Raw genomic sequence first — 14,407 nt, forward strand, 5'->3', positions numbered from 1 at the left:
AACCAGTACTCTTCATAGTTTTTTCACCCGGGGAGAAATTCTATAAAATATTTCGATATTCACCTTCATAAATCGTGAATGATCCATTAGATGTTCAGTAATATTTCAGCACGAAGATTTTCGGGCGATTTGTCTCACTTGAAACGACATCAAAAACGTATCGTATCGTAATCGTAAGTCAAGTTCGTCCTTTTCACACGTTGAGTTAAATCTAATCTGTATGGTTATTTATTATCTCTGTTTGTTCATAACAGCCAAAAGAACTTATGTGTACTTGAGCATTCTGCGAAGACTAATTGATTCTCGTTTCTTTACAAGATACCATAGTTTTTTTTTCAAATGAGTATAAAATGTATCGGAAACGGAACAACTAAAAATTATTGTATAAGTGCAACAGAAAATATTCCTTAAGATTTCTGGATATTATGGGCATTGGCGTTATGGGTAATCCAGCAGGTTGAAATTAAATTTTATTTTATTTTTGATTATATCACATTTCATTCACACAATCAGAGTGGTGGATACGATTCTAAATCAATCGACTGCTATTGGGCAAAATTGATGGGTAGTACACTAGAACGAGACTAGAAAAAATACGCACTATTGGATGACAAATGAGACATGCAAACTCATAATCAACCGAAATATATAAATTACTTTTTTTTACAAATACAGTCATTTATAAGTACAACTGAAATAACGTACACAAATAAATAAAACTTTTCCATTTAGTCTGAATGCAACAAACCATCAAACATTGAAATAATGTAAACATAATTCATCCTAAGCGAAAAAAACATGTGGTATTTTGAGAATCCGTTTGCAATGAAATAAAATTAATTTGGCAGATAAATATTTAACATAATTCTTGATTTGCTTCTTAGACGCAATGCTCCCAACGCAAAGACACATTTTGTTTGCTCTTCCAATTACTTATATGCGTAATTTTATGAACAATTGTTTTTAAAACAACTTTGCTACGTCACTTATGTTCGTTATTAACTTTTACTATGCCTAAGGAAATTACGATCGCTACGTTATGCCCAAACAATTGCCCTAGTCAATATTCGATTGCATGTTGTTAAAAATAATTATTATATGACAAACCGCATGAGCACATGTAGAATCTAAAACAAGAGAAATATAATAATATAAGGTTTCAATAGTGTTCAAAAATGTTACCAACTCCTGCCTGACAAAAGAACACCAAACGGAACTGAAATAATGACTGATAATGCTCCAAATATTGACACTAAAGGCCTGCTCACAAATTGTTCAACTCTTCTGAATTCAAAATTTCAAAATCACTATCTACATCTTCGTCGGTTGAATCGTCATTTTTTTGCACCGCAAAAGTGGACAACCGCATCGATCGTATAGTGTTGCCGATGGAAGCAAGTGTAAGATTTTGAGGTTCAAAGCTTGAAACTGCGCCTTCCTGCTGTAGTTTCGTTTGATGTAGTTGGTACGCAGCGGCGTCTACTATGTGTTTGTAGGCGTTCTTTACAAGAACATTCCCTGCCAAACTACTAGCACTCAAAATGTCATAGCGGGCATCGTTTTGCCTGGTGTCACCATCTGCATTATCGTCGTCATTGCTGAAGCATAGCCCACGCGATATGTTGTCATCGGAATCGGACGAACTATTGGCGTTGAAATGGCTTACTTTAAACTCAATGTGTTTCTCGCGTACCGTACTTCCAACATCCGGTACCTTGGTTTTGGTACTTCTTTCTAACGATGAACTTTTGCCGACCCTCTCTGGACAAAACATTTCATCACTGCTTGATCCACTGTGTTCAGCCGATTCGAAATCGTTGCTGGTAGCTTCTGGTATCAGCATGTTTAAGTACATCTCCTCGTCCTGCTCGGCTGCATTTTTTACTTTTCTACCATCTGGAGCACCGATTGTGCCAGCGAGAACGTCGTCGCACTGCTCGTCAACCTCTTTCAACAAACTTTGGTTGATTTCATTTATTTCCGGTAGAAAATCTTTTACATCCAGCTCCAGCTGAGTTTCTTGGTTTGTACCTAAAAACAAACTTTGATATAGGTACGATTTTTAAGACAATAATACCAATCTGGGTCTTACCTGATTCATGATTCATTACAATTTTTATCTCGTACTTCCATTTGATGAAAAATGCTACCGCCAACACAGTTGCTAGTATAAACCACCATGGAAGAAAGTGGAACGAAGCGATGATGGTAAATGCGACACAAGTGAGCCATATGCACAACTTGATGGGACTGCTAGCGCGCAGATTCGCAAGCTTTTCTTCTAGTTTAGCAATTTCTTGATCAAGCCGCGCCGATTTCTGTAACTGGAGGGTGGCACAATGACAGCACCAAAATATTCCAAGATATGCAGCACAAATCATGCCAAAGGGACGAAAATCAAACCTGTAAACCATAGAAATGTAGCAAATCAATGTCATTAATTTGACGAATTGTTTTGTTGAAAAAACAACGTACCACAGCGTAAAACCCAAAGTAAATAGTAGTAATGATGCGTAGTAGCCTACAGCTTTGCACAACAGCAACCCATCTCGAATAGTATCGGACAAATTGGATAGTTTTTGTCGTATGATTTCCATACTGAAACGAAAAGAATAATTGTACATAATATTAATCAACATTGTTTTAAAATAACCCTATCCCCTTTGTTATAATTCCGGTGTAAATTAGGATTTATTTGTATCCAAAATCGAAAGAAAAAAACGTGAAAACTTGGCCTAAAAAAACGATTCAAACAAACTTTTTACGCATTATTATTTGAAAGGGGCTGCATGAATCAACATTTATGTCTTTGTTTTCGAACGCATGTTCTAATTACGGTGGGTCATTCCGTCGAGGTGTGTTTGTGGTGTGAAAATTTGCCTTTTACTTAAAAATAACTACACCGCCAGTCGTATGCATGTTCGCATTACCTGTTCCGAAATTTGAGGCCACATTGCAGGGCCCTTTTCGACAATGTGCCGAACGGAAACTCGCACTGAAATGCAATCACTTCAATTTATGGTTAAAAGAACCTTAGACAACTTGTTCTACGGTATCTTCAGGTGAATTAAACGCGCTGCTTATAGACGATTAAGTAACCACGCAATACGAGCGTTTGTCACACTAATGTTAGTTTTCATAACAAGTGAGGATACCCTTATTTACCTGCGGATTGTGTATGGAACCACGTTCGAATGCATTTGGCTACAACAGGACCTTGTAGAACTAGTAGGCGACTACAAGCAGCAAACTGCAGCAAATAATGGATGCTCAGAATCTCACTCTCCTCAACGCTGCTAAGCAAGTAATGAATTTCGATGTCAACACTACGCCGTCCAATTTCCTACAGTCGTCAACATCATAACAAAAGTTAATCTTCCGCAAATCTTGGGACATTTGGCGAACTGACACATGAGCACTGACATCCTTGCTGACACCGTAGGTCGTACGATAAATAAAGAAACCAAGTTGTACATAAACGCGTTTAAATGAGCAACTGAACTGTTTCAGGATCGTTTAATTCAATTTTACTTGTTGTTTCAAATTAAACTATGTTATGAGAATTTTATTATTTGATTACTTTTGGTAGAGGTCATATGGCTTTTATGATTTTGAAGCGTGGTATTAGATGCGTAAAACCATCATGCCCGCATCTGTATTGCTTTGACTCAAACGAATTTTGTCGTAAGTTCTATCCTGCAAATGAATAAATCCAAGGTATTACAAAATTTACTAAACCTACTTCAAGAGTTAGTAGGGGCTTTCAAAAGCATACGAAAAATATGCATTACATTCAAATATTCAGGTCTCCAGTATACCTATTTTTAATTTGATACAGCCAAGGAACCGCACGAAATGATTTCACTTTCATGCGACAAACGTGTGACCTAATTTTTACAAAACTAGTCGCTTGCATATGAATTAGGGTCATTTTTCTCTGGAGTTGTATTCTTTGAACGTAAATTCAAAAACACTTGTATAAGTCACCACAGATGGGATGAGTTACCTTTCTACCGATTTTAACCGATTTCGTGATATTTAGTCCCATAATGATTCTTTATACATGATTTTCGATTGAATGTTACTCGAAAGAGTTCGATCTCCCGGAAAGAAAATAATTCACACTTTATTTCTCCTTCAACACGTTTGCGCGCTAACTCAATAAATAAGTTCACGACTTGTCCAAACAGAACAAGTGAAAAACGGATTAATAATTCATCATTCCTCAAAAGTCAGTCGCCCTGGCCCATGGTTCTTCATATATCTACGATAAGCTTTGTAACGGGGATTGTCTGCCATCTGTTTTTTCTTTTCATTTTCCTGCTCAGTTTTCCATCGCTCAAAGTTGGATGTTATCCATAGCTCCTGTTTCAAAAACATGTCCACAGTTTCCGTTTCGATTGCATCAAATTGTACCGAAGTCAGCTTCATGTTCCTCCTAATGATGTATAACTGCTCTTCACGGCCGTAGGGCTGCTTTAGAATGGTGAACTTCCAGATCCATCGCCCCGCCCAACAGCAATAGCGACCGATAGTGTATGGTAGGAGAAACAGTTGTATCCACAGAATGTCCTTAATTTCTGGCTTTGCGTAAGCTCCTTGAATGTCCATGTTGTTTTCGATCACCTTGCGAATTTGCTCGTCGTGCTCCTTCTTTTGCTCAGCCTTAGACAGTTTAATGCGTTTTCCACCGCTGGTAGAGCCGTTACTTTGCGATTGGTTTATCATTTCCAGAGCTTTGTTACGATACTTCGGTAGAGACATGAAGTATTTGATTGCCGTGTCGTACCGTTGCCACCGGGATATGTATTGTATGCAGGAAATGATGCTGATAGTCACCACAACCACCAGCCTCACGTCGATCTTTGTTTTCCTACGATAATATCGGTAGAAATGCGAGTAGTACTCCTGCGGGTTGTCCAGCATGTAGTTGTAGTCGTTGCGGGATTCTTCATCCTTCAGCACTTCGTACGCCGTGGCTATTTTCTTAAACAATTCCTCGGCAACCTGCTTCTGCTCAACTCCATGATGTACATCCGGGTGGTACTTCCGTGCTAGCTGGCGATAGTTTTTGGCAATTTCTTGCTTGGTACTTTCCCGCGTCACTCCCAGCAGCTCGTAGCAGTTATCCTGGCCGCAATAAAACTGATCTAGGTAATGTCCATTGCTCTGAATAGTACATAATCCTAAAATGAATATAATCCAACGAGAACGGTGTACTGCCGTCGTCATCCTGATCTACACTTGGTGTATGGTAGGCCGCTGTCAATATTGACAGACAGCTTTGCTGCATATCAGCTGCACCGAGGTTATTAGATACAACACCACTTGTTTCTCTTTTTTTCAACAATTTCATTTGGTAAAACAATACAGGTGCCCATATCGAGGTCGACAATTTGCAAGGAAATGCTCTAACACGACTATAACGAAAATTTCCAACATTTAGCTCGTTATATATCATCAATATTTCATGGCTCAAGAGGCTACACCCCTGGGTTTATGGAAAAGGGTGCTATATAAGCCCAATAAATGTAAACACCGCAGCCCTTGGGGCGTCAGATTATCAGCGGCAGCGATGTAAGGCTGTCTCTTTCCAATGCTTCCATTGCTTTTGCCTCAGGTACAGTTTTGTTTTATGCTCAATACTGAATCAGCGACGCTGTTGGAAACAATTGTTGTTCCTTTAGGGAAAAGTAAACCAAGCCGTGTGAGGCGTTGATTTCAAATTTTGTAATCGTACTTATTCTCAGTGCTTCTATCACACTTATCCCGCATATTTTTTGGTTGATTTTGTCTGCAGTTTGTGTGTGTATTCATTTTTCAACATGAGTATTCCGGATGTGGTTGATATCATAAAGAATGTTGACAAAGAACTTGTTGATCGTGAAAGTGTTATGGAACGACCTGGTGATGTCGGCGATGCGCTGGGGACGCGCAAAGCGCAGTAAGTATTGGCGAACTCAGCATGTTATGGAAAACATCTGTTTTTTGGCTTCGCGCTATATGTCAGCTTTTCATTCTCCATCTACGATGGCCCAAACAAAACATTCATCCTTACATTACCCTTGGGGTAGTGAAGCTGCAAACCTTCCTTTTCCCACTTACCAAACAATTACAACTATGCTTATATCGTAAACCATATCCATGCTAAAACCATCAATTCGCCTTTCTGTTTTTTTTAGCGAACCGTTCGATCCACGGCTTTGTGCACGAATGCCCGTTGACCGTTATGCTGCCGACTACAATATGAAACATAAACGTCGTGGGCTGGCTTTGATTTTCAATCATGAAAACTTCGATGTGCCGCAGCTGAAGATGCGAGCAGGAACAAACGTAGACTGCGAAAATCTGACTGCAACATTAAAGGGATTAGACTTCGACGTGCACGTATACAAGGACCTAAAGCTTCGCGACCTACAGAAGGAAATCGAGCGAGGTAAGTTATCCATAAGGCAATTGAAGGTTAACGAGACGCATAACTCCAACAGCTGCGCAGAAATCAAAGCCTTTACCAAACAAAGGCATACATGATTTCTCGGAAGCGCCTCATTCGGTTGTTGTGCTTTACCTTTTACGATGAATGCCCAATTGCAGCGAATGTTGCATTATATGTTGTAAAAAGGTAAACGTCCTCTAACACATTTCATCATACATTCTCTCCACTACATCTAGCCTCCCAGATGGACCACAGCGATGCGGACTGCATTCTCATAACAATTTTGTCCCACGGGGAGCTGGGCTACCTGTATGCCAAGGATTGCCAGTACAAACTTGATGTCATATGGTCTTATTTCACGGCAAACCACTGTCCGTCTTTGGCCGGGAAGCCCAAGCTGTTCTTCATACAGGCGTGCCAGGGCGACCAGCTTGACGGGGGTATGCTGTTGTCTCCCAAGGATCGAACAGAAACGGATAGCTCCTCGTCCATGACATTCAAGATACCGACGCATGCGGATTTCCTTATCGCGTACTCGACTATTCCGGGCTTCTACTCGTGGCGCAACACCCAGAAGGGCTCTTGGTTCATGCAATCGCTTTGCCAAGAACTCAATTCGCATGGCCGAAAGTACGATATCCTCACACTATTGACGTTTGTCGCCCAACGTGTCGCATACGATTTCGAATCAAACACGCCGGATATCCCGATGATGCACCAGCAAAAACAGATACCGTGCATCACGACCATGTTGACCCGTTTGCTACGATTCGAGGAGAAAAAAGCATTTTGATAAGAACTGATCCGGAGAGACTTCACTTGCTGATCATCAGTCAAGGATGGTTAAGATATCCAAGGCCACAGTTATTGATTTACGTACATTTAAGTTTACACGCGGAAAAAGTAAATCTAATTTTTAGGGTCACTCATACATAAATTTTTTTAATCGTAAATATGTTTTCTTATGGAGCATTCCACACTATAAAATAATTTGAAGAAGAGAAGAGCCCCAATATATTAGCCCCATTCATGGGCGATACTCATGATTCCAGGATAATGCGAATAAAGAACAACTTTTAAACTTTCTATACTTTTAACTCTGTAACTCTTTTTTACTTCCTTTTTTACTTGCCAGTGCGATATATGTGCTGTGATTTTGTAGTTTAGTGCATAAATAAAAGTGCATACAAAGTTGAAGCGCAAAAAGTCAAAAGCAATGCTTTGTTCGAAAAGAGGGCGTTCAGTTTTATTGGCAGGCAACACAACAAATCGATTTATTTTGTATTGATTTCTACTTGTTTTGTGTCGCTTTGTCGGTAACTCCAGTACGATTGTAGTTGAGAATATATCCGAAATCGTTTGAACTAAAAACTGGAACCAGACGTTGATGAGCTTAGGGATTCAATGGGATAGAGTAATAATATCTAAACAACTAAACTAAACAGATAGTTAACAGCTATAAAGGGTAGGTATATTTCTAAAACAAAATAAACCTGGCAATGAATAATACTACCGAAATAATAACACTGTAAAAATTTTCCTTGTGATACTAATAAAAGTAAAAAGTTAAAATACAGACGATGTAAAGGAGTCAAGGATATTTGTCGTCGTGTGACCAGTTTGCTAGACCATACCGTAACGATCACTGTTATGAACATACAATTAAATCGACAGTCATTTTTATGTAGCAGCTCGATGGTTTTGATTCTAATTGGTAGGGTTGTAGAATACAGTATTTGTAATCGAACCAAATCAAGTTTTAAAATAAAAAGAATTAGTTCGTCGACCGTCCCAGGTTTTGACCAAGAAAAAACCAGTTAAAGAAAATTAAAGAAGACATTGAAGTACACAACTCAAAACCAAATGTGTGCACAATTCAACATTTTAGTTCTTTGTTGGTATCATATGTACCTTATTTAAAGCTTGTATGGCTATTAAGTTTTTATTTATCAATGTTGATCAATGAATATTTGAGTTTTCTGTCCCATACTATTGCCCTTGCTTTGCTCCCACTCATTTCTTCTTTCTCGGTGCCTTTTCTAGGTTATCATTCGTGGCGAGTGAAGCTCGGATACGTTTTCGATTGGAGGATAGTGTGTGGAAGACGGCGGTCCCCAGTCATGCAATCCACCCGAGTTCGCCAACCGATGCGTTAGACGGTGGGCTATACTGAATCCTCCGCTACCTTCTAATTGTGTTAGAACGATAATGACCTGTAACCGGTAACGATTAATCGGATGTTAGCGACAATATATGTTTCCTTTGTAACATCATACAAAATACAATTACCTGACGCTGTAGGGGCGGCACGGAATCGACAGTTTTCAATTCGCCTCGGGTTGACACCACATTGTAACTCTCTTGACAGTCGCACTTTACGTGAATCCACTTATTTTCATGTCTATTCTCTACCATCACAACTAATCCTGCCCAACCCTGTTGATAGATAGATAAGAGTCGAATGTGATTAAGCATTTCAATTAAAAGGATCACAAACCGGACTGCGGTCACTCAATTACCTTAGTAAGATAGTATGCAGTCATGCCCTCACGTCCTTCATGCCGTTGTCCTTTGGCCAGTGTCAGGCTAATGATGGCATCTGCCAGAAGGAACGGAGGCGGCGTAATCTGTTCGACTAGTAGGCGCTTAGAGCTATGAATGGCCAACACGCATTGTGGATATTGCATGAAATCATCAATTCCCGTGTGCCAATGGTTGAAGGCGAGGCAAACCAGCATATACAAGTCTGTTTCCAACATCTTATGACAGCCAACGAAACCGCGAACCTGTAAAAAACGAGCGTTAGGAGTGTGCCGATACTCTGATGCTCATGCATATAGAATCTATGCACGTATACCTGTCTTTTGCTGTGTTCCACAAGACGGCCTACTTCCGGATTAGCCGGATTTCTTGTGCGAAACAACACAACGCAGAGATCAAGTTGGGATCGTTGAGATTTTTCGGAATTTCTGCACGTTGAAAAGATATGGGAAAATTACCATATGAATTATTCAAATATAACAACCCGCTTTCCACCAATTACCTTTGCCCTTCTTGGAATAGAGTGAATTCTGCCTCAGTCGGTTCGAGTACCGTTATTAACACACACGATAAAGCTCTTAGGGGTTGCAGTGTACCAAACAGACGTACTTCGTTCCATTCTGAACGAACCTTGCATATATCAATGCAATCAAAGTATCTAGAAAACAACAGAGTCAAAATGGGAATAGAATTATTACATGGGCACCCCCAAAAACCTGCACGATATCGATAATTTTACTAAGCTTACCTGAGGACGTCCTCAAAAGAAATCCAAAATACACCTTCGGATCCGCCATGAGGCATCAGACTATCTCTGAGTTCATCTGTCCACAGCTCGGAATCATCTGACCAATCCCCTGTAGATGTATACGTAGGGCAAGTTAGAAAATACTCAAGATGTATTGCCTAATTTAATGTTGAAAATTGAACCCGTTGAAACTAATAACATATTTAAATAATTGTAGTGCGCTAATTTCCAAACCCTACCAAAAAACAAATTTTATCATGTCAAGTACACCCGTTATGACTGTAACAACGAGCAACATACTAAAGAAAAATTAACAAAGTTAACATATCTAATTAAACTTACTATCTATATCAAAAATATATACTACCAGTGCTGTGATTTTAGTTTGGTGCAGAAATGATGTATGTTTATGTACCTTGCCAAGAAAAGTGTCCCCAGGGATTGCGTAGTTTCAACAGTCTGTGTCCTTTAATGTCCCGGACGTCCAGCACGGAGTAGGCGTGCCGTGGCCGTAGTCCCTTTCGCTGGTATTCGTCTTCATCGACCTTCATATTACCGCCGCCACAACTGGCTCCCATTAGAAACTTCACTAACCTGGAACTGAGCAGCTGTGCCCAAATCAGATCGCGGTCTAAATCATCCTCGCTCGGTATCGGCAGCGAACTGGCCTGCAACGGGATACTCTCACAAGGTGCCCCGGTCAAGGTGGCTAGCCCTTCAATTGCACGGCCGGACACCAGCGCTTCGTAGCAGCCGTGAATTTTAGCCACCGCTTTTTCGATCAGTGGCACCCAAAGCTGTTTTCTCTTCGCCTGTGAGTACACCAGGTGGCCACGCTTGTCGCACGGCAACAAGTCGTCTACGAGCACCGTCGTCCAGCGACCGTCTTTGCACAGTTTCACCTGGTAAGCGCCCTGAGGGCAGATTTCCTTTGTCAACAGCACCTCCTTCACGAGATCCTCGCGTTCGGCCAGCACGGCCAACGCGCTTAACAACCAGCAGTTACCTAACACCCCTTGGCAGATGTCGGAAGGTAATGGCGTGCGAAACACGGCCCAGGGCGGTGTAGCCTGGTGTCCACCCTCGCAAAATATGTCATGCGGTCGACGCCATTGCGCGACCGGATTAATCTCGTTGTTAGACGCTGGCTGGTAATAGAGGCTTTTGGTAGCCGGTGGAAACGAGTCGTCCACAAAAGCCTGCCCATTTTCAACGCAGTACTCAATGATGCTCTTCCAACGGTTCAGCGCCTCCAAGTCATCAAGCTGGCGCTGATTTTCCTCCAGTCGACTGTTCTTCTGCTTCTGCTGCTGCTGATGCCACATGAACCCACCGGTATCAATGTGCCGGTGACTCGAGCAGATATCGCAAACCACACACGCAAGCGAGTTCTCGAACGTACAGGCTGGACATTGCCACGTTCGCTTGGGTATAGACACTTGCATCACCGACGTAGGCTTAAGCGCGACGACAACCGCCGAACCACCGGAAGTGCTAGCCACATTACCACTGATCATAATCCCTCCACCGCCGTTTCCACCAGCCACAGGCATTTGCTTTGGAATAGCACCAGAGTCGATTGACGAGGCGAGCGGATGCGGTGCGGAACTGGACCGACTGCTGTTGGATGGTCCATCGCACTGCCCCAGTATCAGGCGATTGGTGGCCAACGACTCGTTCACTTGCCCGTTAGCAGCTTTCAGAATCGGTCGAGCCGATTTACAAGCACTGCAGTCATGTTGCACAATCGAATTCTTCAGGGTGCATTTAACGCAAGTCCAGAACTCGCCCTTTTTCAGCGTCATTTCTTCCACATTGCAAATGCTGCGCAGTTTCGATCCTCCACATGCAATACAGGCGAGTGACCCGCTGGAATTGACAAGCGTGCACTTCCTGCAAGTCCATTCCTGCTCGTCCGTAAGTTGAGATGCTGAAAACAGAAGAAATAAGATACGGATTGGGAATGTTATCGATGTCTCAATTATCTTATTTCTTACGATTACAATCACTCTGGTTGTATTGAATATTTAAAACAACAAACTGCTGATGGCAATTTCATCGCACATGACATATCACTATACATACGTTTCGTACACCACTCATCGTCCAAATCTTGCTCAAAACTTGCTATTGGAACTTTAACGATTGCAGGTATATTATCTAGTTCCCGAATGGTGGAATTCTGATGCGTACTATATTCATCCATCACCGTAAAGATATCACGACTATCTCCATCGAAATTAGCTGCTGATGGAGATTTTGTGGAAAAACACGACAGTGTTACACAATGTTATTCAAGTTCAAATCATTCGAATATTACCTTTATCTAAATTATATTTATAGTTGGAAAGCTGTTTGTTGTATTTACATTTAGCAGCTACCTTCTCATTGCCAGCATTGCTGATGCCAGTTTCCTCGATATCTTCCGGTTTCCTTGTATGAGCAAACAATAACATGCACGGTAATATTAAATTATTTACTTTCGAAAACACCAAACTATTAAAACTCACCCGTTTTTGCACCTTATTATTGCTGAATTGTTTATATCTTCACTGCGTACTGCGTCCTTCGATGTGAAAGGTTGAGTGATGTTACTGGCAGTTGAATTGTTATTTACAGCATCACTCGCTAGCTTGGTTTTTCGTTTAGCTTCTTTGTTGATAACTGCATAAATCGGTTCCGGCGCTGTCAATGAAGTAAAAAACAATCCTTGCTTTTAAAATTACTCGTTATTATCTACTTCTTATTTGTTTAATGTTGAACAACCATCAGAACACATTGACATAGATCAAACTTTGGTAAATGGGAGTGTAATATATTGATAGAATATGGTACAATATAGTACAATAGATTGATTTAATTTTAAATTTATAAAAGCTGATAAACAAACAAGTGGTATAACCGAAAATAGTTCTTGTCAATACACATAGTCCAGTTCTATCAATATTCGTTTCTGTTGATGAATAATATATTCAACCCACCTGATTGAATGGCCATTTTCGTTTTAGTATTAGCCTTGAGCCTCACATTTGTTGTAGAATTATCAATGAGCTGTGGTGTAGTCGAAGGGACCACAATCAATCCGCCTGTGCGCTTGGTGATCGTCGTGGTACCGCTAAACGTACCGCGTTCGCGTTCGAGGTTAACATAATTTGCTTTCATACAGTGCGATAATTGAGATTCTCCGCAACAGCAGCACTTCTGCGTCGTATCGCTTTCGAAGCTGAATTGATTGTAGATACAAAAACTACACCGTGCCGATCCGACATGGTCCATGCTGCGATAAGCTTTAATGCTGACCGAGGCAAAGGGAATGTACTTCTCGTGGCCACAGTTTGCGCCGTGGTGCTCGTTTCTGCAAATAACGTGCGTCAAAGATTTTTTTATCGTTTCCTTGTATACCGGGGCTATAACACTTAGAGCTTCACAATTAATGCAGTGCCAGGACACGCTACGATTGTAAGCACGGCACCGGTGGCAATTCCATTTGCGATTGATGCTCGGCTGGGAATGGTGCCGCTTACGATTCCAGCAACAGCGTTCTGGGAGCGAGTGAACGAAGGATCGTTCGATTTTTTTTCTATTGATATTTTTGTGTGCAAGCGCTAGACTGTCTTTTACTCGGAACAGACAATCGTTTGAAACTAGTTTTCTGAAATATTAAAAAAATAGCAACTATGTATATTTCTTTACAGTTTGCCAAAGTGTTGGTTTCATCACGAAGAGAAAAGTTTATTGTCTACTACAGTATAGAAGGAAATGAAAACAAATTAAAATGACAAACCCTTTTTAAAAAAAAGTGTGCTCTACTTTACAAACATCTTCTACTGTGGAGCGTATAGTTTTATCAACTAAACCGATAAAACTATCTTTAAAAAAAGTGTCTGTAGTAGCTTTTCCTTACCTATTCACATCTTTCATTCGAACGCATGACGACGAAACGGGAATGTTGTCGTTGGTTGAGAGAATTTGATGGTTAATAATATCGACGTTATTTACTTTGCGAAACACTCGACACCTAAGGCATCGTACGCTTTCGGTTGGATTCAAGTAATTACACTGAATGCAATACCACTGAAGTACCGATGCAATTGTACCCATTTTGACACATTTTATATTCTAATTTTACACATTAATTTAACGTAACTGCAATTACTATCAACGCAAAACCTGTTTTGTTTCATGCACGGTATCGATTCATAGCTTCTGGAGAAAATCCCAGCTGTCAAACCATCCATCACAGTCAAGGTATCTGATATTTAGGAGGTTAATGGTGAGGCGAATGGCGTTTGTGTGATTTTGACAATAGCCATATAAACCACACCAACTATGAGGAACAACTTTTTTCAAGATCTTCATAAACCGGTAGAATTATGAAAGAACATATCGAAAACAAACTACAAAAGTTACTTTCAGTGAGCTAGATAAACAAACTCACATATTTTCGCCGAAATCGTATTAATGGGCTTTATTTTGTTGAGTTTGATTTCGATCTTTCATCACGTACTCAACAAACGAATGTATGTTCATATTTACATACTTTCCACGATATTTGACTCTTTATCACTGTAATTAAGCGCCTTAGTTCCTCAATATTCCACAAATCTTGATAGCATACATCGCTTTCTCGTGACAGCTTTCTCGAAACTTGAAATATTATGCACCTCAGACAGGTAATATAA

The 14,407-nt window shown here is 40.6% G+C and overlaps 4 protein-coding genes across 4 annotated transcripts; 1 reads left to right on the plus strand and 3 right to left on the minus strand.

The window, feature by feature from the left end:
• Positions 1-849: 849 nt before the first annotated feature.
• On the minus strand, positions 850-3,374 carry LOC131268894 (uncharacterized). Its single transcript, XM_058271189.1, has 4 exons — positions 3,166-3,374; positions 2,476-2,598; positions 2,093-2,403; positions 850-2,031 (listed from the first exon to the last, which is right to left on the minus strand). The coding sequence occupies exons 1-4, from the start codon at positions 3,198-3,200 to the stop codon at positions 1,265-1,267; spliced, it is 1,236 nt and encodes a 411-aa protein (XP_058127172.1). The 5' UTR covers positions 3,201-3,374; the 3' UTR covers positions 850-1,264.
• Positions 3,375-4,074: 700 nt separating this feature from the next.
• On the minus strand, positions 4,075-5,232 carry LOC131269631 (dnaJ homolog subfamily C member 25 homolog). Its single transcript, XM_058272091.1, has one exon. It carries the CDS (start codon positions 5,230-5,232, stop codon positions 4,219-4,221), a length of 1,014 nt encoding a protein of 337 aa, XP_058128074.1. The 3' UTR covers positions 4,075-4,218.
• A 401-nt stretch (positions 5,233-5,633) lies between these two features.
• On the plus strand, positions 5,634-7,389 carry LOC131269638 (caspase-like). The gene is made up of 3 exons (XM_058272103.1): positions 5,634-5,944; positions 6,183-6,436; positions 6,673-7,389. The coding sequence occupies exons 1-3, from the start codon at positions 5,826-5,828 to the stop codon at positions 7,227-7,229; spliced, it is 930 nt and encodes a 309-aa protein (XP_058128086.1). The 5' UTR covers positions 5,634-5,825; the 3' UTR covers positions 7,230-7,389.
• A 357-nt stretch (positions 7,390-7,746) lies between these two features.
• LOC131269549 (calpain-D) lies at positions 7,747-13,848 on the minus strand. Its single transcript, XM_058271969.1, has 12 exons — positions 13,630-13,848; positions 12,707-13,377; positions 12,236-12,410; positions 12,046-12,158; positions 11,811-11,972; positions 10,141-11,655; positions 9,726-9,834; positions 9,480-9,635; positions 9,294-9,405; positions 8,956-9,222; positions 8,726-8,872; positions 7,747-8,649 (listed from the first exon to the last, which is right to left on the minus strand). The coding sequence occupies exons 1-12, from the start codon at positions 13,824-13,826 to the stop codon at positions 8,476-8,478; spliced, it is 3,798 nt and encodes a 1,265-aa protein (XP_058127952.1). The 5' UTR covers positions 13,827-13,848; the 3' UTR covers positions 7,747-8,475.
• Between the last annotated feature and the right edge of the window lie 559 nt (positions 13,849-14,407).

Source organism: Anopheles coustani, chromosome X, assembly GCF_943734705.1.
Source record: "Anopheles coustani chromosome X, idAnoCousDA_361_x.2, whole genome shotgun sequence".
Taxonomy (NCBI): domain Eukaryota; kingdom Metazoa; phylum Arthropoda; class Insecta; order Diptera; family Culicidae; genus Anopheles; species Anopheles coustani.